At 36.3% G+C, this 24,362-nt stretch overlaps 2 protein-coding genes across 7 annotated transcripts in view; one reads left to right on the top strand and one right to left on the bottom strand.

The window, feature by feature from the left end:
* The window catches only part of SLCO1A2 (solute carrier organic anion transporter family member 1A2), a 91,479-nt gene extending 81,947 nt beyond the window's left edge, over positions 1 to 9,532 (top strand). For all 6 annotated transcript variants that reach the window (XM_047787441.1, XM_047787444.1, XM_047787443.1 and 3 more), the window contains 3 exons: positions 984 to 1,048; positions 1,602 to 1,719; positions 8,637 to 9,532. In XM_047787441.1, coding sequence (XP_047643397.1) covers positions 984 to 1,048; positions 1,602 to 1,719; positions 8,637 to 8,853 — 400 coding nt within the window. In that variant the 3' untranslated portion in view covers positions 8,854 to 9,532. The remainder of the gene's footprint in view (positions 1 to 983; positions 1,049 to 1,601; positions 1,720 to 8,636) is intronic.
* Positions 9,533 to 19,933: 10,401 nt separating this feature from the next.
* SLCO1B3 (solute carrier organic anion transporter family member 1B3) overlaps positions 19,934 to 24,362 on the bottom strand; it is a 65,789-nt gene continuing 61,360 nt past the window's right edge. Inside the window, exons 14-15 of the mRNA XM_047788545.1 lie at positions 24,223 to 24,340; positions 19,934 to 20,596 (exon numbers count right to left, since the gene is read on the bottom strand). Of these exons, the coding sequence (XP_047644501.1) occupies positions 20,401 to 20,596; positions 24,223 to 24,340 (314 nt within the window). The 3' untranslated portion in view covers positions 19,934 to 20,400. The remainder of the gene's footprint in view (positions 20,597 to 24,222; positions 24,341 to 24,362) is intronic.

The following is a 24,362-nucleotide window of genomic DNA, read 5'->3' on the forward strand; positions in this document are numbered from 1 at the left end:
TAATGGACATTTTCCATGTGTTAGCTATTGCAAATAATGTAATTGACCTTTTAAATGGTAACCATAGGACCAAGAGGGGTGTGCTAGTTTTCCTGGCTTTGCTTACTTCCTTCTGAGTAAAATCATTGATGTTGTCTAAATAACTTAGGTGTTAGGTAGATAATGTCCAGATTAACTGTGTCTCAGTCTATGATACTGAAAAGTTATTAAAATTGGTAAAATATTTATACCAAGTCATTTAAAATATGTTTGTTTTGGATTTTTCATCAATTTCCTTTGAAATTTTTTATTTTTGCTTTCTTTTCTTCTTACATTTACTTATGTAAATTCTTGGCTTTCCTGTATTTTGTTACTACAAGTAATTAAAACACACCTATGGTTGCACTGTTCTTGTTTTAGGCTAAAGGTTTAAGCATTAGAATCAAGAACTACTATTCAAGAAGAGGATACTGAGGTAGAAATTGATTGATATGAAAGATTTTATTCTTTGATAACTTTATGATAGAAATGAATGAGATAAAAGTGATGGACAAAATGCCAAGGACCAGAGGTGGGGCTCCTGTGTAGGTTATGAACTGGATAATCAGGCCTTGAATAACCAAGACCTGAGCATGCAAGAAAAATTTCTAGTGCTCAGTGTGTTACTAGCACACAAAAAGTCCTTTTTAAGAAACTATAGTCATTTTTACATCTCCATTTTTTCTTCTTGCTTTTTGGGGTCATACCTGCGGCATACAGAGGTTCTCAGGCTAGGGGTCAAATTGGAGCTACAGCTGCCGGCCTACACCACAGCCATAGCAATGCCAGATCTGAGCCACATCTGTGACCTATATCACAGCTCAAAGCAGCGCTGTATCCTTAACCCTCTGAGCAAGGCTAGGGATCGAACCTATAACCTCATGGTTGCTAGTCGGATTCATTTCTGCTGCACCACAACGGGAACTCCTATTTTTTTAATTTATAAATTTATTCATTTTTTTTAGGAGCATTAAGCCTGAAGAGAAGTCCCTTGGTGTGGGATTACATGCATTTTGCACAAGAGTTTTCGGTAAAAATTTCACTATTTTTCCCAATATCACATCAGACCACTACTTAATACTAAGTAAATGAAATCGCTCTCTTAGAATAACAAACTAGCAAATATTCTGGGCTTCTTATAAACAGCACTTTGTAATTAGTATGAAAATGAAGAACAGGAAGAAATGGAGAACTTCTTTTTACTTGAAAAAGACTTATCTGATTTTAATTCTACTTTTCATCAATGCAATCTGAAAAGCAAAGGAATAGGAAATGCTTTGTTAAAATGTGCCTGTGATTGGCCCAAAACATTGAAGAAAAAAAAAATACAAAGAATTGATAATTCAATGTTTTTCTCTATGGATAATTTTTATTTTTCATTTTTCAGTTAGATTACTTATCGTTTATTATCTAAAAACTTTGCAGTAAAAGTAACTTCTAGTTTCTAAAGGTAAAATTTAAAACAGTAGTTTAAATTTTGTTATTCTTTATTTGTTCTACACAGAAAATGTAAATGTTTCCAAAGAAAATAACGTATCATTTTACCTTGCTAACAGATTTTTCTTTCTCCCTTTTAATTGAAGCCGGAATTCCTGCACCTATATATTTTGGTGCTTTAGTGGACTCCACATGTTTACACTGGGGAACTTTGAAATGTGGTGAGTCAGGGGCATGCAGGATATATGATTCCACCAACTTCAGGTAAATAATAGAATATTTTTTAGAAATGCTTCCTAAGAATCGATAGTGCATGAGATGGTGCCATTCATGTCTAACATTTTTCTTTCTTTTCTTTTTTTTTTCTGTCTGTCAAATGACTAGACTACTTTTGGCTTTGTTTCCAGAGTAGATATGGATAGTCTGTCTCTATTTCTTATTTATTTACTAGAATTTTATTTCTCAATATTTTCAAAGTACTTGGTAAATATAAGCATGAGTGACTTTCAAAAGATTGTTAAATTGGTTGCAATCAATATATTATTGAAGGTCATAGCTATACATATCTATATTACTCTTTCAAGTATTCCCATTTCATCCTACATCATTTTAGCATCTTACTAGCCTAAATCCTTACTTCCTATTGTCATCCATTTCTGATCTCCAAAATGGTATTTATTCTCCCTTAATAAATTTCACTGACACAATATTCTTTATGTCTTTTAAAGGCTTATTTTCTGCTAATATAGATCTTATTTTCAACAAAAGACATATGATACTGTTAACCTGCTTTTGAACAAAATTCTTGCATTGTCTCTATTTTCACATTCCTTTCCATTTGGAAAGCAGAATTTTGTTTAAATTTGTATTAATATTTATGGGGCAGTAAGAAAACTCTTTCATTTGCTAAAAAATTGATATTAGCTTTTTAAAAAATATCTAAGATCATTTCTTGATCGGTAAAAGGATATATATCAAGAACTGTGAAGGGAGCAGACAGAATTGTTAAGGCTCTGCGTTATTTCCTCAATCCCACCCACAGGGCAACAAAGAATTGACGTGGTGGGTGTTAGGGATGCAGGCAAGCTCTCTAGGCTGGAGCTTAAATTGGGACCCAAGTGGCGGCCTGCGTAACTGAAGAGAACCCCCTTAAAGCAACTGCGTCTCGGGTGGAGTTACCATTCTTGTTGGGGTGCTTTAAGGGGGCGTAACCGTCGCCTGAACGAAAACACTGCCGCTGAGGGTTGCTTTGGAGACTGCAATCAAGTCGAATCAAGTTTGCAGCAATGGAAGTATGCAGCAGATTTATTTAAATACGTTCTGAGAGTGAGCGAGCCCTGTGCCCTGTGAATTGGGATTGGCCTTCACAATTGGGTTTTCCTTTATTTCCCCATGTTGCAGACCTGATTGGGAACCTAATTTCTCCCACCCCAGGCCCACTAATTTTTCTTTCCCCAGCCACTGCATGTGTGAGGGATGAATGTGGATTGATCTCTGTATGGGATGCATTTGGTTTCAGGCAGGATGGCTTATCTGCACGGGGGTGGGGACAGGTTAAGGGGAAGTGCCCTGAAGAGTTGCCTGGTGTTGTGTCTGTGAGTGTTCTTATTGTTTGATTGCAGCCCTCCTGTTTTTTGGTAATGATTATGGGCCCGCTCAGACTCACCTTGGTCCGATTCCTTCTCCTATCCTATCTAACAGAATAATATTTGTGATTTCATTAATTCTCCTTCCTCCTGAAGTTCCTTAGAGGTAAAGTGGAGGCAGACCCAAGTTGACGAACAGCAGGGATCTTTAGTGTAAGTTGGCCTCATCCTGCTGCTTGGATTCCAGTTGACAGTAGCCTTGATTACAATGCTATTTCAGACAAAGCTATTATATTTGGTACCATCCTCTGTCAGTTAGATTAATTAGAGTGGCCAATGAAGTGTCATAAGAAAATTCACCAGAAACAAATACAATGTAGAAACAAGAATTAGATGTTGCTAGACAATTCTTTTTTTTTTTTTCTTTGCTTTTTATGGCCACACCCACGGCATATAATGGTTCCCAGACTAGGGATTGAATCGGAGCTATAGCTGCCAGCCTATGCCACAGCCACAACACCACCAGAGCCAGGTCCGAGCCACGTCTGTGACCTACACCACAGGTCATGGCAATGCCAGATCCTTCACCCACTGAACGAGGCCAGGGATCGAACCCACAACCTCATGGTTCTTAGTTGGAAAAAACTCTTCCTGTGCCACGACAGGAACTCCCACCCAGTTCTTGATGGGTTCCTTGAGTTTCTGCCTATCTTGTTAGCAGAGGCTTTTGTTCTAACTATCTGTGCAAAAATGTTTGAATGATAAGTGACCTTAGAAGATAAACATGGTCTTTCCTTCTGGAGCAGAGTTTTCTGCCCAAGATAATAAAGGTAATATCTCCCTCTTGGGCAAAGTTTGGAAGATTTGCTTTCAGCTCCTTTGAAAGTTTGGAATTTCCTAAACTCAGAATTGCTTATCTATGATCCAAACCCAGTGTGTGTAGAACATCCATTTGAGTCTCCTGCATCCCCACTTTGGACTTGGGAGGGTAAAAACCAGCCTGAAATGAAACTTGTGCTGATTGCTGTGTTGTGAATAAAAAGTCCTTCATCTCTGCCAAGGGATCTTGTATCCACACCAGCATCCATACAGCTATGGCAGGCTAATCTGTTAGCTTAAAATCCAGGTAAGATCTAGGACTCTTTTACAGTTCTTAAGAACAGAAGTAGTGCTTAACTTTAAATTTTGCCAAAAATATAAGAATGGACACTTACATTTATTACTATCTAATAGAAAGGGGAGAAAGGATTAAGGAAAAGTAGATCAAAGTAAGAAACAGGAAATAAAAGCACACAAAATAATTGAAAATATAAGCCTAAATATACCAGGTTTCATAGTAGATGTAAACCAGTTGAATTTGCTTCTTAAAAGATAGTGCCTTTCATATTGGGGTTTTCGAAATTCCAACTGTATGTGTTTATAAGAGATAGACTAAGAAAATATAATGCAAAGAAATTTTGAAGATATAGATCAGAAGAGACATACCAGACATATTAAATCAAGTTTCTGTGGTTATATTAATGACTATAAGACAGAATTTAAATAGAAAGGATTAACTGAGTTAAAGAAGGTATTGCTTAATAATAAAAGAAATACTTTACCAAGAATATATGCAATCGGAGTTCCTGCTGTGGTGTAGTGGGTGAAGAATCTGACTACAGTGGCTGGGGTTGCTGTGGAGGTGTAGGTTCAATCTCCACCTAATGCAGTGGGTTAAAAGATCTAGCACTGCCGCAGCTTCAGCTCATGCCATTGCTACCACTTGGATTCAGTCCTTGGCCCAGGAACATCAAGGGTTTGAATGCCATGGGTGCAGCCATAAAAAAAAAATTATAACAATCATGAACACATATAAATCTATCAACATAATTTCAAATATATAAAACAAAAATCCACGAAGTTATAAGAAATCCACAATTGGAGTGGAAAATTTTAACACACTTCTACAGGTGACTATAAAATACTGACAAAAGATTAGTGATGATATAGAAGATGTGAACCACCAAACTATGCAAGAATTGTCTAATAGATATATAGCAATTTTTTTAATCCAGTCAACAGCTAATGTAGGAAACTAATACAAACCTCATTGTAAAAGACATTTTTTTTAAAAAACCTTTTGTACATTATTGTTGTGTTACTAAGGAAGAAGATACAGATACACACAAGAACTAGATCAAGTGATCTGTTCCCTCTGAGATTATTCCCAGTATCACTGTGAAAACCACTATGAAAAAAACTAGGAGAACCTGGGGGATTGGGAAAAGCAAAGGGAAAAATATCAGAGTTGAAGGAGTAAATATAGAGAAACAGCAAGAAAAGATAACCAAAATGAACAAAGAACAACAAAATACTCAAAAGGAGATTGTAAACCAAAACTTTAAAAAAAATACATAAATCCAGTAGTAAAAAAGAAAAGCACATGAATTACCAATTGAAGCATGACTTCATTCTAGATTAAATCATTAGAAAACTAAAAAAAAAAAATTAATTTAATGTAAGAGTCTGGCAAAGACTTTAAAATAAGTATGCTTTACTAGCACAATAGGATTAAAACTAGTAAATGGATGGCATAATATCTATTAAATATGAACAAGAAATTATGAAAAAATTGTAGAAGCAATAAGAATATCAAAAGAACTCTTGGAAATATTAGAGATTAATAGAAAGGAAATAAATGAAAGGAATCCTAAATACATGATGATTTTCAAGTCAACATAGTTAAAATGAGAGTTGGTAAGCTGGAAGAGAGTACAGAAGAATCTATATAGAATGTAAATCAATGACTTGAACCGATTAAACAAAAATGAACTACCTAAGTAATGTTAAATACCAAATTACAACTAAAGGATATATCTCAGAAATTTTCCAGAAGAGAAAATAGAGGAAATGGCAGAGATAATTTAAATAATTAATGCCTTAGAATTTTCTAGCATTTAAGAGACATACATTTTCAGATCAGTGCACTTCAAATGCCTTGCAGAGTAAATATAAATAGACATGGTAGAGTGAAATTGCAAACCCTCAAGATAAAGAAAAGCATAAATGTTATCCAAATAAATAAACGTGTGGCTTTTATAAAGAAATAACAATTAGGCTCATAGCAGATAGGTCATCAACAATTATAGATCTTAATACCTTTATGATCCTTATTGTCTTGGGTTGAAACAAAAACAGAAATTGGAGAGCAAGAAATGTGACTGCATATAAAGCCTTAAATTTCTTTGCAACAGATGATACTATAGACAATGAAGGAAGATAAAACACAAATTAGGAGCATCAGAAAGTCTCAAATACTTCTGGTGGTAAATAAAAATGAGAACTTTTGAGCAATATTTACTAAATTGTGTAACAGAAGCCTCATAGATATATTTTAGAGAAACTCTTGCTCATATGTACAAGCAGACATGTAAACGAAGGTTTATTACAGTAGTGTTGCTATTAGAAAAAAATTGGAACAATTTAAGTGTCCAATAAAAAAATGGATAGTAAGTAAGCTGTGGTATGTTTATACCTTGCAATGTAGTGCAATAGTTAAAAATAAATGAAGTAGGAGTTCCCATCATGGCTCAGTGGTTAATGAATCTGACTAGGAGCCATGAGGTTGCAGGTTTGATCCTTGGCCTTGCTCAGTGGGTTAAGGATCCGGTGTTGCCATGAGCTGTGGTGTAGGTCGCAGATGTGGCTCGGATCTGGTGTTGGTGTGGCTCTGGAGTAGGCCAGCGGCTACAGCTCTGATTGGACCCCTGGCCTGGGAACCTTCACCCTTAGCCTGGGAACCTCTGCAGGACCGTCCCTAGAAAAGGCAAAAAGACAAAAGAAAAAAAAATAGAAGTAGAACTATATTTATGAGCCTAGTTTTAAAATAGTGGGCCTTGCTTAGGGGCTTAAGGATCTGGCGTTGCCTGGGCTGTGGTGTAGGTCGCAGATGTGGCTTGGATCTGACATTGCTGTGGTTGTGGTATAGGCTGGTGGCTACAGATCCAATTTGACCCCTAGCCTGGAAACTTCCATATGCCATGGGTGTGGCCTTAAAATGATAAAAGACAAATAAAAAAGATTAAAATATAATACTAAGAATAATCTGGAAAGGCAGATAAAGAAAGAAGAGGCACAAATAAATTCTATTAAGAATGAAAAAGGAACTATAAATACAGATATTAGGAATTTTAGACAAAATAATTTGGAAACATATTAAACAGAGAGTTTTCTAGACAAGTATATATTTCCAATTTTTACTATAAATATATAGAAAACATGAATTTTTCATAGCTATTTTAAAATGTGAGTCAGTCAAAAACTCTCATCTTCCAAAGTCATCCAAATCCAGAAGCTATTAAGGCAAGTCTTACAAACCTTCAATGAACTGTTGATTCCTGAATTATGCAAGTTATTCCCAGAAATGTAAAAGAGAAAATGCCAAAACGCATTTTAAAAAACTAGTATAGTCTTGATATTGACATTAGACTAGTTCAGCACAAGGAAAAAAGTGTAAGCTGATTTTACATAAACATGTAAAAATTAGCAAATTGAATCCAATAATGTATATAAACTAACAAAGAGTTTGTTATGCAACAACAATAATAATATTGGACATTCTAACTACATGTATTAAAATGATTTGGTGATAGTTTACAAATTCACAACTAAAACTCTGAGCAAACTCAGAAGAGAGGAACTTCCTTAATCCAATTAAGAGCACCTGAAAAACTCAGAAGTAAATATCATAATGGTGATTTTTTTGAAACTTCTCATTAATACTAAAATAAAACTGCCAGGAGTTCTCGTTGTGGCACAGTGGTTGATGAATCTGACTAGGAACATGAGGTTGTGGGTTCGATCCCTGGTCTTTCTCAGTGGGTCAAGGATCCAGTGTTGCCATGAGCTGTGGTGTAGGTTGCAGATGCGGCTCGGATCCTGAGTTGCTGTGGCTCTGGCATAGGCTGGTGGCTAGACTCCGACTGGACCCCTAGCCTGAGAATCTCCATATGCTGCGGGAGCAGCCCTAGAAAAGGCAAAAAAAGACAAAAATAAATAAATAAATAAGTAAAAATAAAAATAAAACTGCTATCACTTTCAGTAGTAAATTTAAGTTGGAGATTCTGAATATGTAAAAAGATGATGATAAAAGATTAGGAAAGAGGAAAATAAATTTGGATTTTCTGGGTTAAAAATTCCAAATATCAGAGTTCCCATTGTGGCTCAGAGTGTTAAGAATCCAACTAGTATCCATGAGGATGTGGGTTCCATCCCTGGCCTTGCTCAGTGGGTTAAGGATCAAGATTGCTGCAAGCTGCAGCGGTTGGTCCCAGATTGCTGTGGCTGTGCTAAGATTTGACACCTAGCCTAGGAACTTCCATATGCTGCAGGTGCAGCCATAAAAAGAAAAAAAAATTCCAAATATCATTTTAACATTAGAATAAATAAGCCAGTTCAGCAAAGTTGCTTATATATGATTGGCATGCAAAACAATTTGCTTCTGTTGTTCTTATGGGAATAAAATAGCAATTAAAAATATGTAAAGCTCATTTGTGTTCACCACATTGTAACTGTAAGACTTAATGTGGTTTATTTATTTATTTATTTTTTGGACAGATACATCTACCTTGGATTGCCAGCAGCACTAAGAGGATCAAGTTATATTCCAGCCTTTTTGATCCTAATTATTTTGAGGAAGTATCATCTCCCTAAGGAAAATGCCTCTTCAGAAACTACGCTTGCGGCAAAGTTTACAGAGAAGGAAAATGAGGGCAAAGAGTTGGACCAAAATTCCAAAGTTCTGAATAATGAGGAATTGAAAACTAAACTGTAATATACTTCATGCTTCCCAGACTGGAGGGCATACTACAACATAATTTTTGTTTGTTTAAATCAGTAGAGGTATTGCGGGTAACTTTTCCTTGTCTTTAAGACCCTCAAATTTTTTTTTTTTTTTAAAACTCAAGTTAAAAAAATGTTCACTGATGGTATTTCTGAGGGAACAGTGATGCTTGAGATTTTCCTCAGAGCGACTCTTATCACAACCTTCAAAACAGGACATAAAAACCAACTTTACTTTTATGTTAAAACAGCAATTTCTCTTTTAACTCATGCAATATAAGTTTATATTTTCCATATCTCCATTTACAAATGATTCTAAGAATTTCCTATTATGAAAATCTATTTAACTCCATTGAATTTCTGCTTTGATATCAGGATTATTTAGAGACTGAAATTCCTGTCTTCTTAGGTGAATATTGAAGCATTTTATTTAAAATGATCACTTCAAGTGAAAGAAGCTGAAATCTTTTAATTCTATTTTCAGTTAAATAGTTGTTCTTTTACTTTCCCTTTTCACTCCAGACATGATTTTTTAAAAAAATAGATTAGGCAGTAATGTGCCACCACCTGCTTTCAATTAATCCTCTACTTTATTACTGACATCATGGATCTGCTCATTTTGTTGAGATTTCTGACAAGCTTAAATGGGTAATTAAAAATTATGTAGCAAAGGTTGTTGGAATTTTTTTTTTTTTTAGCAATTCAAACCTGATACTAAACTCTCTTAAAAACAAATGTCTAAGTCAGAGGATGAAAGGACAGGATCAGAAAAACACTAATCCTTAAAGGCTGTTCATGGTGCCAGATGTTGTCCAAAGAAATCATTTTCCTGGATACAAGAGGCCTCCTCAGTCAGATGATCATGTCACACATAGTGTCTTGAGTTAGACCACAAACCCCAATTGTCCACATATTGTCTTAGAGAAAAAGGACACTTTTAAAAGGTAGCTTCTGTTATGGAACTGGGGTTAGTCAAATTCAAGCTGCACATTTAAAACTAAATCTACTCATCATTATTTAGTACCTGAGGGATACGATAAAGGTGTGAACGGATTTTAGAGATGCGAGAGGTCTTCTGGACTCTATGGAGTTTCTGGTGCAAGAGAGAAGAATGAACAATATGTTTACTCCTTATTCTTCCTCCCACTGAAAGGACAGTCAGTGTAGGTATAATGATAGAACTTGCTTATTGGTGAGGAGACTGCAGGGAGGGAGGATTGGAGAGGTGGGTGTCAATATATTCTGGTTGTTTATGTGTCATATGAAGGGAATGGGAGTGTCTCTAGGGACAGAACAGGGTGGAAGAAGCTGTCATCCAGGATGATCTTAGAAGGAGACTGGAATGTAGGTAGGAGACTGAGTTGAAAGTTAAAAGAACACGAGTTAGACAGAAAATAGGCCACAAGCTGGACACGAGACAGGCAGTTCCTGGATGAATTGTGTATGTATATTTTGCGGAGCAATATAATTTCCTGAAAATTGGATGTGCCACTTAAGAAGAAAGCAGTGGAGGAGTTCCTGTTGTGGCTCAGCAGAAATGAACCCAACTAGTATCCATGAGGATGTGAGTTTGATCCTTGACTTCGCTCAGTGGGTTAAGGATCTGGAGTTGCCATGAGCTGCAGTGTAGGTCACAGTTTTGGCTTAGATCCCTCATGGCTGTGGTGTGGTGCAGGCTGGCAACTGCATCTCCTATTTGACCCCTAGCCTGGAAATTTCCATGTGCAGCAGGTGTGGCCCTAAAAAGAAAAAAGAAAGCAAGCAGCAGAGAGGAGAATGACATGGTAGAATATAGAACAGGTTTGGGGGTAGCATGAAGAGTTAAATTTTAGACTCATGATGAATTTTGAGGCTTTGTCTCTGGGCGTATTAAAAATAATCATGGGCGTTCTCGTTATGGCTCAGTGGAAAGGAATCCAACTAGGAATCATGAGGTTGTGGGTTCAATCCCTGGCCTTGCTCAGCGAGTTAAGGATCCGTTGTTGCCTGAGCTGTGGTGTAGGTTGCAGACACGGCTCAGATCCTCCATTGCTGTGGCTGTGATGCAGGCCATCAGCTACAACTCCGATTAGACTCCTAGGCTGGGAACCTCCATATGCTGTGGGTGAGGGCCTAAAAAGAAAAAAAATTTAAAAAAACCAAACAAACTATGATTCAAGACCAAATTTATTTCCGAAATCCAGAGACAAAGCTTTCTGGGAAGACATTTTACCCTTTCTCTCCCTTCCTGAACTATGGATATTAGGCCTCAAGGGGCACCAAGCACCAAGAGGCAAGAAGCACAGGGAGAAAGGATGACACTGTGAAGCCGGGGCTGCAGGATGACAGGGAAGAGCCTGTGTACCTGATTCCACACTGAGTACACTCAACAGTGGGGATGTGGGGGGGGGGGGACGGGGGGGGCGGGGCTTGTAAGCTTAGCAAGTTTGAAAGGGCTATTAAAAAAATTCAAAATGTATATAACATGAGGTTAAAAGTGAATATTTACTTAGAATGGGAAAAAATCACATCGAATTCCATGTACTATGCTTCAGGATATGATCATGATTAAAAAAAAACCCTACTGCAAACTTTATAGTTAAACAGGAAATATTAAAAGCTTTCCTGCTGACGTTGGGAGTGAGAAGAAAATGGCTGCTATCACCATTTCTATCCAACAGAATGTCCTAGCCAGAGAAATGGGAAGAAAAAGAGTTAAAATTTTAAGCATGAGAAAAGAGAAAAAAAAAAAAAACTATCAGTGACTGGTTTTGTATTGAAAAAAATCCAAAAGTTGCTACAGAAAAACTATCAAAATGATTAAGTGAATTTGACAAAGTTCACTGGTTATAAGAGCAATCTACAAAATCAAATGTAGCTTTTCATATATCAATAGCAATTAGGAAGTGATATTAGTAAAGCATAGTACTTAGTGTAGCATCAAAAAAAACCACATTGAAGTCCTAATAATAAATCTCACAACAGGTGTCTAAGACTTCTACTCGCCCCCCACCCCCCAAACTACAAAGCAGTTGTTTGGAGAAATTAGGACCTATGTTATGTTCATTTGTTGAAGATTTATATCATAAGGATGTCAGTTCTCCCAAAATTTATCTATAGGTTCAGTGAAATCTCAAACAAAATTCCAGAACTTTTTGAAATGTGGAGACTAAGATTAATTTGGCCTTTACATGGAAATGTTTAAAGCCAAGAAAAACCAAAGCAATCTTGAAGAATAATGAAGTTGGAGAAGGTCACCATCAGATAGTAAGACCTATGATGCTAAAGTAATTCAGATACTGATATTGACAACCCGTTTGCCATCCATAGTGCCACTAATCTGCCATTACAGGTGCCCCTTTCTCTTTCTTGCTGAGACCCTCTTCACCCCACTCAGAATCCAACACCATTGGTACTGGGCTACTGCTCTCCTACCTGGCAACCCTTCTCACCCTTCTCAGGCATCAACACCTCACATCAGACCTTCACTCTGCATCCCCCTACAGGGATGTCTTCCTTACCCTATCAGGTTCTGACATCCATGCCAGGGTGCCCTTTGTCAAGGGTTAGGTTAGTAAATGCTGTTACACAACATGGTGATCTTGAAACCTACATTGATTTCTTCTTACCTCCTGCTGTAGGATGTCTAGAAACAATGAGTTTATTTTACCCATTGTATATTTAAAATGTTTTTCCATTTATTCAACCACATAGTAGGTGTAGGAAATTTTGGAAGTGATTTTAAAATTTATGACTCATGTACCTAATTTTAAAATATATTACTCAAAAAAATCTGTGAATTCAACAAACAACTGCCTGAGTAGACTATTTTTAAGTTTTTAAACAATGCACTGTTTCTTTTTAACCTTTCTCAGTGTAATAGCCTGATATATATGATTTATATATGTGACTCATATAGAAAACAAATTATAGAAATGGACTAAGTAGTACTCAGGGCTCTACTTACAACAAAGCTATTGAAAAAAAGACTGGTGTGTAATAAAATCAAAATACAATTTTTTTTTTTGCTATCAACCCTAAGAAAAACTTAAGCAAATGTTACTTTAAAATAAAATGAAATAAAATGGAAATTACAAGACTCTTCAAGCCCTCAGATGTCTATAATTTCTGTTTGTATGGTTATTAGAATAACTGATGCCATCTTGGGCCCTTAGAGTTTCTTCTGTCCTTCCACTGAACCTACCCAGGACTTTACTGTGCAGTAAATCACTTCTCTGTCATCAAGGACTTTGCACTTAATAGGTACTGTTTAATAATAATTAGGAACAGGTAGCTTGTATGCTCTGTTAGTCCCCAAACAATGATGAAAATGTATTCCTAGCATCCACCGGGCTGGTTACCCCGTCATAAATCTTGACTTAGGAATGTCTGCCCTATTTCCAAGCACCTATCCCATTCCCTAGGTTAACTATAATATTGTCCCAATGGCCCCTCAACAATGTGAATGCAGGTGTGAATGCTTCTGGATCATCGCCTGCCTGATCCCACCATGTGAATAGGTTACTATAATAAACTGATCCATTGATTACATGGAGCTGTCTGCCTTGTTTTTTGGTCTCAAGATGCCTTCACAGTTCAGTAAGTACTTTTCATTCCCTCTATCTTCCAACACTGTTGAAGTCAATTCCTAAATAATAATGTAATGTATCCTAATGATATGTAAATCTTGGTAAATTCAGAAGTCATCCATCCATTATTATTCAAAAAGAAATATGTAACCCAATGTCCATAGTAGCATTATTCACAATAGCCAATATGTGGAAACAATATATATGCTTATGAATGGATAAATGGATAAAGAAGATACACACACACACACACACACACACACAAAATGGACTATTAGTCAGTCATAAACAAGAATGAAATCTTGGCATTTGTGACAGAATGGATGGAACTGGAAAGAATATCATGTTTAGTTAAGTAAATCAGGGACAGAGAGATAGATATTGTATGTTTTTACTTATATGTGGAATCTAAAAAAAGTGAATGAATATAACAAAACAGAAACAGACTCACAAATACAGAGAACAAATTAGTGGTTGCCAGAGGGGAGAAAGGTGGAAGGAGGGGCAAAATAGGTGAAAGGAATTAAGAGGTTGCAGACTGCCTGTTATAAAATAAATAAGTCACAGGGATACAATCTATAGCATAGGGAATATAGTCAGTATTTTATAATAAGTTTGTATGGTGTGTAATCTATAAAAATACCTAATCACTATGCTGTACACCTGAAATAACATTTAAGTTAACTGTATTTCAATAAAAATACATCCTTCACCAATGTCATTTTTGATAACTAAATGAAATGATGTAATATAAATTATGAAGGGAGGGCAAAAAGATATATTCTTCCCAGCAGTATAGATACACTGTGCTGAATTTCTTAGAATGGCTAATATGGGAGAAAAGATATTTAGGTGGCATTAATATGTATGGAAAACTTCACTGTTTTCATAAATCTGTATGTTTCCTTAAGACCTGGGAGAAAAAAAATCATTTTCAAGTCCAGCATAATATACTTCTAATAAATTCTAACAACTTTACTGAATTGAAAATATTCTTGTAGTCATTCCAAATATGACATGTATTTGCAAGATACACCTTTTCTTCCATCTTCATTCTTAATGGCATTATTTGCTATTTTCTTTATCAACTGTTTAGAGACTTTATATTAATGAAAAGATCATAAGAGTATGGGAGGTATTGCTGGGAGAACATCACTAGAACTCTTTATGTGAAGGTGCTAGGGATAAATCTTTGGGCAAAAAATCCAGAGTAACAATACAAGACCTACTATTTAAAAAAAATTTCCAGTCCTTAAAAATAATCAACTGAGAAGATAGAAGGAACTCAACAGAAACAAAATTAAAGTCTTCTAGCTTGATGACTTGGGTCTGCGGAATGAGTAACTTTAGGAAGGATATATTTAAGAATGGCTAAGAATTGTTTACTATGGCTAGTTTTTGGAGAATGTATTAGCTAGAATCAGGAGAAGGAAAGGAAAAGTGGTACTCTCAAATTGGTCTTGAGAATTCATGAAGTTAACTGAAACACACTTTCCTTTACATCAGAGGAATGAAAATGAGACTTCTGGTTTTAGCTCGGACATGCAGACAGCAGAAAAGAGTGTTGCACCCACAGCCTTATGATAAGAAAAAACTGATAAAAATGCAAATTACAACTCTTCTCTAGTGGATTAGCGAACTGAGGTTAGTGGGTAAACAACTGGAAAGTTGGAGTCAGTCTCCTGCAGGGAGAAGCACGATTTGAACATTTACTGAATTGGGAAAGAAAACACCTAATGCCAAACAAGTCAGTAAAATGATTCAGATAGAAATGTTTAATGAATTGCTAAAGACCAAGTGTGGGTTGGCATTAGAAAGTGGAGCCCCCGAAGGCAGCTTATTTCTCCAGGATCCCCACCAGCCACCCTCAGGGGAAGTTAGAGCACCATCAGTCCTGACTAGGGTAGAACAGCAGCTCCTTCTTACATTCTGCTTGGCCCACTCTTTGCTTTTTCCTCTAAGGAACTAATCTTTCTTTTCAGTGGGGAAGGGCTATAAAAACTGTACCTTGAGGGCACTGATGAAAACTTCTGTAGCTGCGAAGGGAAGAGAAGGAAAAGCTCCACTCCTGGGGGAGGGGCAGTTCACTCCCAAGACCTGGTTAACACACCCTGCCTCAGTCTTGCTCCTCGTCCACCCATGGTAACAACCATCTAGTAAAAATGAGTTGGATATATTTGGGAGAATTGCAAAAGACAGACTGTTTGTGGGTGATGGGTGTGGAAAATAACTTGATGTCTTTTCTATCAAAGGAAATCTTGGTTACTCCATTTTGCCCCAGTTTCTGCTGAAATGGCTTCCTGTGACCCCTCCCCCTCCCTCTTTTCCAGTAACAATTTGTTTCAAATTAGCCAACCGAGAAGAATGTGTGCCCTGACCTGACCAATGGAAAGGGGACAGGTACATCGCCTGCATTAGGAATAAATAGGGAGGGTCTTTTCTTCTTTGTGCATGCTTTTTGAGCACCCATGCCCTTCTGCAGAAGAGCCTTGTCGATATCTCCCCATGTTCATGTGTCTCATTTTTTGATACAGACCATCCGAGCCATGTCCCCAACACAGGGCACAGGGAGAACCTAATCCACATAGTGAGTAGACTCTAAATAGGCAGTTTCCCTAGAGGAATGGGAAGCCCTTGGAGCACTGAGGGTAACCATATCAACAAGAAACTTCAAACCCAGCCCTGCTCTTGATACAAACCCTATCTACAGGCCAAGTAGAAGGAAAAGATGTACTCATTTCCAAGTATGAAAAAATTTTAGCTCTGTATCAACTATCCTCTGGTACATTTATAGCCTTCAACTGAAAATAAGGTATTGAAAAGTAATAAGAAACACAGTCTAAATAGACAAAGTAATCATCTGAACCAAATTCAGATACAAAATAGATTATCAGATAAATTATTAGAATTTTGATACACAGGAAGACTTTCAAAAAATGAATGTGACTCAAAGGAATATTTTAGGAGGGTTTAAATGAATAGAAACATTATTGGTAAGATCAGTCTTAAGCATAGACTTAAGTCTATGGTGGATAGACTAAGTATTTTGGGTGCTTGTCTTACTTTTCTGTTACCCTTTCTCTTGCTTTCTGAAAATCTTCATGTTTTCCACTTCCACTCTTTTCAAAAACCTCTTGCTTAAAAATGATTGGACTCTTACCTCATTGTGAAGTGCCTGGTAAATACATGATCTCTCCCATTTAATTCGAAGGCATAAGCTTTTCAGGATAGAACTAGAAACTGCCTCAAGTTTAGCAGTGGAGATTGGTTGGGAGTCAGAGGTGTGTCTGTAGGTTTTTTTGGGTGATCATTTTGTAATTTCTACTTCTCATCTACTTCTAAGGACACTCCCTTTTCCAAACCTTTTAGTTATATACTATGATAGTCAGGTTTAGAGTGGGTGTTGCTGTAATCATCTTCTCATCAGGCTAGTTCTTGGCTTCCAGGTGGTGAGCAAGTCTATTTAGGAAGAGTAAAAGACACACAAGAGGAAAGTGACAATGGCCACAGCCAAATATGTTGCGATTCATTCTCAATACTTTTTTGTGTGTAAAATCTTCAGAAATACAGTTGTCATAATTAGAACAAAGAGATTAGCATGGTCTCTATGACTGAGACACATGAACATTTTAATTCTATTCCAGTATTTATTCCAGTAAATATTACCATATGTTTGCATGCCTATTCCTCCACCTTGTTTGTGGGCTCCCAAAGAGCAAGGCTCCGTCTTGTAAATGTTCTCATTCCCTGTGCATAGTAAGTAGATGGCAGTCAAAAAACATTTTTTAGACATTTTAAAATTTATTTTTTCATTTAAAGATATTAAAGAAAATCTTCAAAACATCTGAAAACATCCCTTCCTATCCAATGACTTAACATAGCTATTTTAATTTTTTCCTGGTGTTTTAAATTCTTATTTAAAACATTCACATTTCATATGACTGACATATTTAAAGTTCATTTATTCATTCACTCATTCATTCTTTCAAAAATAATTGATAAAGCACCTATGTGTCAGACACCAAGCTAGATGATGGGAATAAAATGAGTGGGTAAAACAAGTTCACTTCCAAACTTTCCTAGAGCTTATGATTCGTAGAGGAGACAGACTGTTATCAAATAACCATAAAAACATAAAATTTGCATTTTGATAAGTGATATATTGCTATAGATATGTTGGAAGATTTTTTTGGAGGGTGGGGGGCTCCCCATGGCATATGGAGCTCCTTGGGGCAGGGATCAGATCCAAGACCCATGATGGAACCCATGTGCTAGAGCTCCAGAGATGCTGCTGATCCCACTGGGCCACAGTGAGAGCTCCTGTTGGAAGATTTTTAACCAATGAAAAAGCCAGAGACGTTGAAGGAATGGTGATTGCGCTTAGATCTGAATGCTGAGAAACAGTTACATGGGAGAAAAGAGCATATGTTAAGAGAGAGAAACATCACATTCAAAGCCCAATGGCATGAAAATGGAAGGAAGTATGAGAATGGGGTATAAATAAAGAGACAGGGTGGACACAAGTCTTCAGAGCAGAAATGCATTCTCCCATGAAGTCTCTGATTAGTGCTTTTTTCCAACTCTGATTTCTTCCTCAAAAATAGATTTCTTAGGTTGGTGCTTTAGTTTGTCCTCTAAGCCACCTACCTTCTTTTGCAAATTGCTTCTTCATCTTTTTCTTTCAGATTTTCACAGATTTTTCAAACATATCTTCTTTATCATGGATTTGGGTCTGGGGCCATTGTCTTCTTTCAACTTAGCCAATGCATATATTTTAACTTCACTCTTGCATTATTTTGTTTCCTTGAAAACTTTTACAAATTCTTATCTCTGTTGTATTTTTTCCTTAGAATCTGTAGTTGTGTTTAATAAATGCCACTGAATTAAGGATTAATATTTATTCCGTATGTTTGGATTCTGAAATAGATTAAATCATCTGAGGCTTTTTTTACTGCCATGCCCACCCCACATGTGGAAGTTCCCAGGCCACAGATTGAACTCTTGCCACAGCAGTGACTTGAGCCGCTGCAGTGGCAATGCCAGGTCCTTAGCCCACTGTACCACCAGGGAACTCTCTGAGGTGCATGTTTTAATACTCCTTTCCCTCACTGTTCATATTGCATATAAATATAAATTTATTCTTTTAATTTATATAATTTTATAACATTTTGTAACTTAATTTTGTTAATGTTCTTCCCTTTTAAAGTGTAAGCTCCACAAGTTAGTGTTCTTTGTTTTTGTTCACTATTATGTTTCGTTTTGCCTGTTAGATTTTTGACACTAAATAATTGTTCAAGAAATAAATATTCAAGATGTTTCCTTTATTTTCCTTGCTTTAAAAAACAATTTCCATAATTTTCTCTTTATTTTTTAATGAAACAAGATCCCATCAGACTTATCACGTAGTAACCAAGCATGTGGGTGGCTTTTCCAAATTTGTGCTTTTGTGAATAATGAATCTTTTTTCAAGTTTACTATCTGAGAAAAGGTTAATCTATAGGACTTCCAATCTAAGTTCCAGATTTTAGCAAGCGATCATGTTGTGTGACTGGTATAACCAGGAATATTCTCTCCTATCCTGTGGCTTGATTTTCTATAACTCTATCAAGGGTTGCATGTGGATTTTTTTTTTTTTTTTTTTGAAGGAGATGTTCAGACTGTATCACAAATGTTTAGAAACAGAATCTCTAGGGTGGGTGCATGCCTGTAGTTTCTTTAAAAAAATTTTTTTTCACAGGTGATTCTGATGCCAAAATTTCTTTCTTTTAGCCTACTGAGAATAAAAACTACAATTTCTAGCATTCACTATAATAAAGCTGTCCTCACTTAACAAACGCATTGCTCAAATATTTTGTTCTTTTTCACTCTACTTCTTGTCCTCCTTGTGGGGATGTGAAAAATGTGTCTTTGTGCATAAAACACACAAAGTAAAACACAAAAAACCATGTGATTGTGAGGCAGCTGATAAATGATCCAGTGTAGCTTCCACTTCTTCTGGAGAACAGACAAATAGGATGAAGTTGCTTTTAATGGGCTTTTGCTTTCTCAAATTAATGTCAGTGTTTCTTAATCCATTTTCATGGGCCTGGAAGAAACTTAACACATTCCGTAATAGGTTGTCTGATGGTCACAGCTTGCAAATTTTCTATTTCTTCAGCAGTATTTTAATAAGAGGGTAGAGGAAGACATATCAGGGATTGCTACTTAAACACAATTTTAGATTAGAAATTAGGAGTTCTCATTATGGCTCAGTGGGTTAAGTAGCCAACATTGTCTCTGGTTTTCTTCAGTGAGTTAAGGATCCTGCATTCCCTGTTGCCCCAAGCTGTGACATAGGTCACAAATGTGGCTTGGATCTGGTGTTACCATGGCTGTGGTGTAGGCCTCAGCTGCAGCTCTGATTCAACCCCTGGCCCAGGAACATCCATATGTTGGCCATAAAAAGAAAATAAATTAATAAGGTTTGGGAAATATATAACGTAATACAGAATGACTTAAGTTGTGATCACATAAACCTTCTATCATAGTAGACTTTAGTCTGGAGTAATATGGTCCAATCTGGTTTTAAAAGAAAAAGGTATCAAGTTTTTCTCCTTATTTAGACTATTAATTTCTCTATTCCCTTTTCACTTCTACCTGCTTTCTAGTCACTGGTTTCATTGTGTTACAGTTACCTGAGCAAATACTTTTTCTCCTATTACTTATTCACCATACTTTTCACCTTAAATTTGTATGGATCTTATATTCTAATCTTAACCGCAAGTGCTAGCCACACCTTATGAGTACTCCCCTTTCCCATTTATAGTGTGTTTCATTGTCATAGATTTGTATGCGATTCATTATTCCATCATTAGTAAAGAATATGGAAATTGCCAGTGAAAGGACCAGGAACTACTCAAAAATAACATCCTACTCAATTAATGCAAGGTGAGTTGAAAACACAACAGCAGAAGAAATTTTTTTTTCTCCCCTTAAATATGTGTTTCCCGGTCCACTCTGTCATCACCTCTTATTGGCTCTAAGTTTGCTTCATTCATGGCTTTTATTTCATTTTCTGATGCCTTGTTATCTTTTCCTTGATATTTTTTCTTCATAGCAGAAATTAATACAACATATAAAACAAGGGCTGGGAGTTTTAAGCATGTACTCAAGCCAAAGAAGGTATTGCTGTAAAAAAGAGAAAAAAGTCCGTTTCATTTGGAATTGTATGAAGCACTGTACACTGTTATTCTCTAGTATGCAGACGACCTTAAAAATAAAAAAAAAATGATGTTTGGAAATCTTACGTACAAATATTGAGGTAGCAATTCCAGAGATTCTTTGGGTTGGAGCCTAAGGAGTTTGTGATTATTTTTAAAAAGAATATTAACCCACAGAAACTAAGGGTGGTTAATGATCCGCCCAAGTGCTCTCCATAAAGTAAGGTATATTCAGAATACTTAACTTTCTCAAAGACAGGTTAGGTCATGTGTAATGAGAACAAATTATAAAAGGAAATGAACTGACTGTGAGATAATCAAACTGAATCCACTTAAACTGAGCTGAGAACCAATGTTTTACCTTATAGGCTTGCAGTCCACAAGGCCCTGAAAATTTTTAACAAAACCAGAAAAAATTACCTAGCGCACATGGTCTATCCCTGTGAATCTTAACTTTGGTTATACATTAGAATCACTTGAGATTTTTGAAACTCCCATACCTGGGCCACACCCCCCAACCAATTAAATCAAAATTACTGAAAGAGGGACATAAAAATTAGTATTTTTTAAAGCTCCTCAGGTGATTTAATGAACAAGAAAGACTGATAGCTACTGAACTAGTAAGTTAGGAAGCCCTCACCTCCTAACATTGTTAACTAAATGTTGACAGGCTTTATTCAAAAGATTCTTTGAACAATAAGTTTAATGGAAGATGAATGGAATCATTTATATAACTTTTGGCTGTTTAATCTTAAGTTTATTAAAATTACAATAGGATGTCATAATGTACCAAATTTGATGAAACAAACATTTTAAAAGTCCTCAAATATATTTGCCTCATGATTGGGTTATGTCAAATAATTATACTCTAACGTTAAACTTTTCAAAATTTCCATTGCTACCAAGAAAAACTAATATGGCTTTCTGGTTATGTGACTATTGTTGGGAAAACTTGAATAAATTTGGTTTAGATTCAGGATAGGTATCATAATGTAGATTTTTTTCTCCATGAATTGTGAAGTATTGATGATATTTATCTTTGCTAGATAAAATCAATGAATAACTGATTATTTCAAATTATTTAATCAAAAAAAGTCATAAGGCTTCTATTTAGCTTTTTTGTATGTATTCATTGGTGAATGTCCTGTTCTTTTATGCAAATTATTACATTTATAATGGATAAACAATGAGGTCCTACTGTACAGCAGAGGGAACTATATCCTATCTCCTGGGATAGACCATGATGGAAAATAACATTAAAAAAGGAAGGTATATGTATATATGGCTGAGAAACTTTGCCGTACAACAGAAATTGGCAGAGCATTGCAAATTAACTATATTTTAATTTTTTTAAAAATGCTCTGTTCTTTTAAAAAATTCCACTTTAGACAATCTTTAGGCAATTATTCTGCAAAGTACTTTAGGCAATGTACACAACTAACCAAAAGGAAAATGATAACGACCATGAATGAGCTACAGCGTGCTAAGAGTTCTAAAGAGGATAGTTATTTCCAGTTGGCAGGAATAGTGCAAACTTTATGAAAGACGATCATATAGTTGGAATCATACAGGACAGTTTTTTTATTTTCACACTGCTTGCTTTCTCTTGACTATATGTGTTTTAAGAGTCCACCTTATTTTTTGTAGCTTGATAGCACAATTTTTTCTTTACTGCTGAATAGTGTTCTGCTGTATGAATGTACTGTTTTGTTTATCCATTCACCTATTGAAGAAATTTTGGTTGCTTTCATTCTTTAGCAATTATGACTAAAGCTGCTATAAACATTCATGCGTACATTTTTGTGTGGGTATAAGTTTCCACCTCATTTGAGTAAATACCTAGGAGCACAACTGCTTGATCACACAATATGCCTATGTTTAGCTTTGTAAGAAACTGTCAGATGATTTTTCAAAGTGGCTGTACCATTTTGTTTCCCACCAGCAATGAAAGTGAGTTCCTACTGTTCCACATCCTTGCCAGCTTCTAATATTGTTTATTCTTGGTTTTTAACAGCTCTTTTTTTTTGTTTTTTTGGTCTTTTTGCCATTTCTAGGGCCGCTCTAGCGGCATATGGAGGTTCCCAGGCTAGGGGTCGAATCGGAGCTGTAGCTGCTGGCCTACGCCAGAGCCACAGCAATGCAGGACCCAAGCAGTGTCTGCAACCTACACCACAGCTCACGGCAACTCCGGATCCTTAACCCACTGAGCAAAAGCAGGGACCGAACCTGCAACCTCATGGTTCCTAGTCGGATTCGTTAACCACTGCGCCACGACGGGAACTCCTAAGAGCTCTTTTTATATTTAAGTCATTTGCCTTGTATCAATGTTATAAGTTACAATTTTTTTTTTTTACATTTAATCTTTTGTCTTTGAATTATAAGATCAGTTTGGACAAAAAAAGGAGTTCCCATTGTGGCTCAGCAGTAAGGAACCTGTCTAGTATCCATGAGGATGTGGGTTTGATCTTTGGCCCCTCTCAATGGGTTAAGGATTCAGCACTGCTGTGAGCTGTGGAATAGGTCACAGATGTTGCTTGGATATGGAGTTATTTGTGGCTATGGCATAGGTTGGCAGCTGTAGCTCCAGTTCGAACCTAGCCTAGGAACTTCCACATGCATTGAGTGTGGCTTTAAAAAGACCAAAAAAAAAATTTTTGTTGGTTAAAAATTTTAAAAATATCTTGGAATTCCCATTGTGGCTCAGTGGTTAAAGTATCCAACTAGGAACCATGAGGTTGCAGGTTCAAATCCCTGGCCTCTCTCAGTGGGTTAAAGATCCTGCGTTGCTATAAGCTGTGGTGTAGGCTGCAGATGCAGCTTGGATCCTGTGTTGCTGTGGCTCTGGCTTAGGCTGGCGGCTATAGCTCCGACTGGACGATTGGATCCCTAGCCTGGGAACCTCCATATGCCATGGGTGCGGCCCCAGAAAAGACAAAAAAAAAAAAGGGAGACAAAAAATATCTTTTTTTTTTCTATTATCGTTTTGGATGTCTAAGATAGACTGATTGATTAATTTGCAAATAATTTTTATTTAAGGTCAAGGTATTCAACTATTTTTTTTTTCCTACATGGCCATCCAGTTGTTACTCTATGAATAGAAGAGTATAGAAACATTTTTTCCCCATTAATCTATGGCCAGAGCCCCAGCTGGTGATTTTGTGTCTTCCTAGAAGATGAAGATGAAAAGAAGGAGGCGGACGAGGAGGAGGAGGAGCAGGGGAGGTCAGAGGCCATTGGCTATAGGAATTTTTGTTTGTTTGTTTTTTAGTATTAGGAGAGTTTTTGGAAACAAAAAAGATTTGAATAAAAATCCCAGATCATTTTGTTATTAGTTGTGTAATTTTGAACAAGTTATTCATTCTCTTTGAATCTTAGTTTCTTCCTGTTTAAGGAAAAAAAACAAAAATTATCTTTCTTCTATAGTTTCTGAGTATATAAAATTAGATTGCCTGATACAGCACTGAATACAAAGTCTATTAAATGGTGGCTATAATTATTAATATTATTATTATAGTGAAAATGGCATCTCATTCCTTAAGAATTAACATAGTCAAAGGAAAAATTAATTAATGAAATATATTTATGACAACTTACCCATATAATGTGGAATTATATATCCTACAAGATCCTTGTTTTCCAGAGTTATTGATGGACCACTTCATACAAGTTCTGTCAATCAAAGCCCCAAAATATATAGGAGCTGGAATTCCTCCTGCAACATGAGATAAGAAGAT

The sequence above is a fragment of the Phacochoerus africanus genome, chromosome 7 (genome assembly GCF_016906955.1).
Source record: "Phacochoerus africanus isolate WHEZ1 chromosome 7, ROS_Pafr_v1, whole genome shotgun sequence".
Lineage (NCBI taxonomy): Eukaryota > Metazoa > Chordata > Mammalia > Artiodactyla > Suidae > Phacochoerus > Phacochoerus africanus.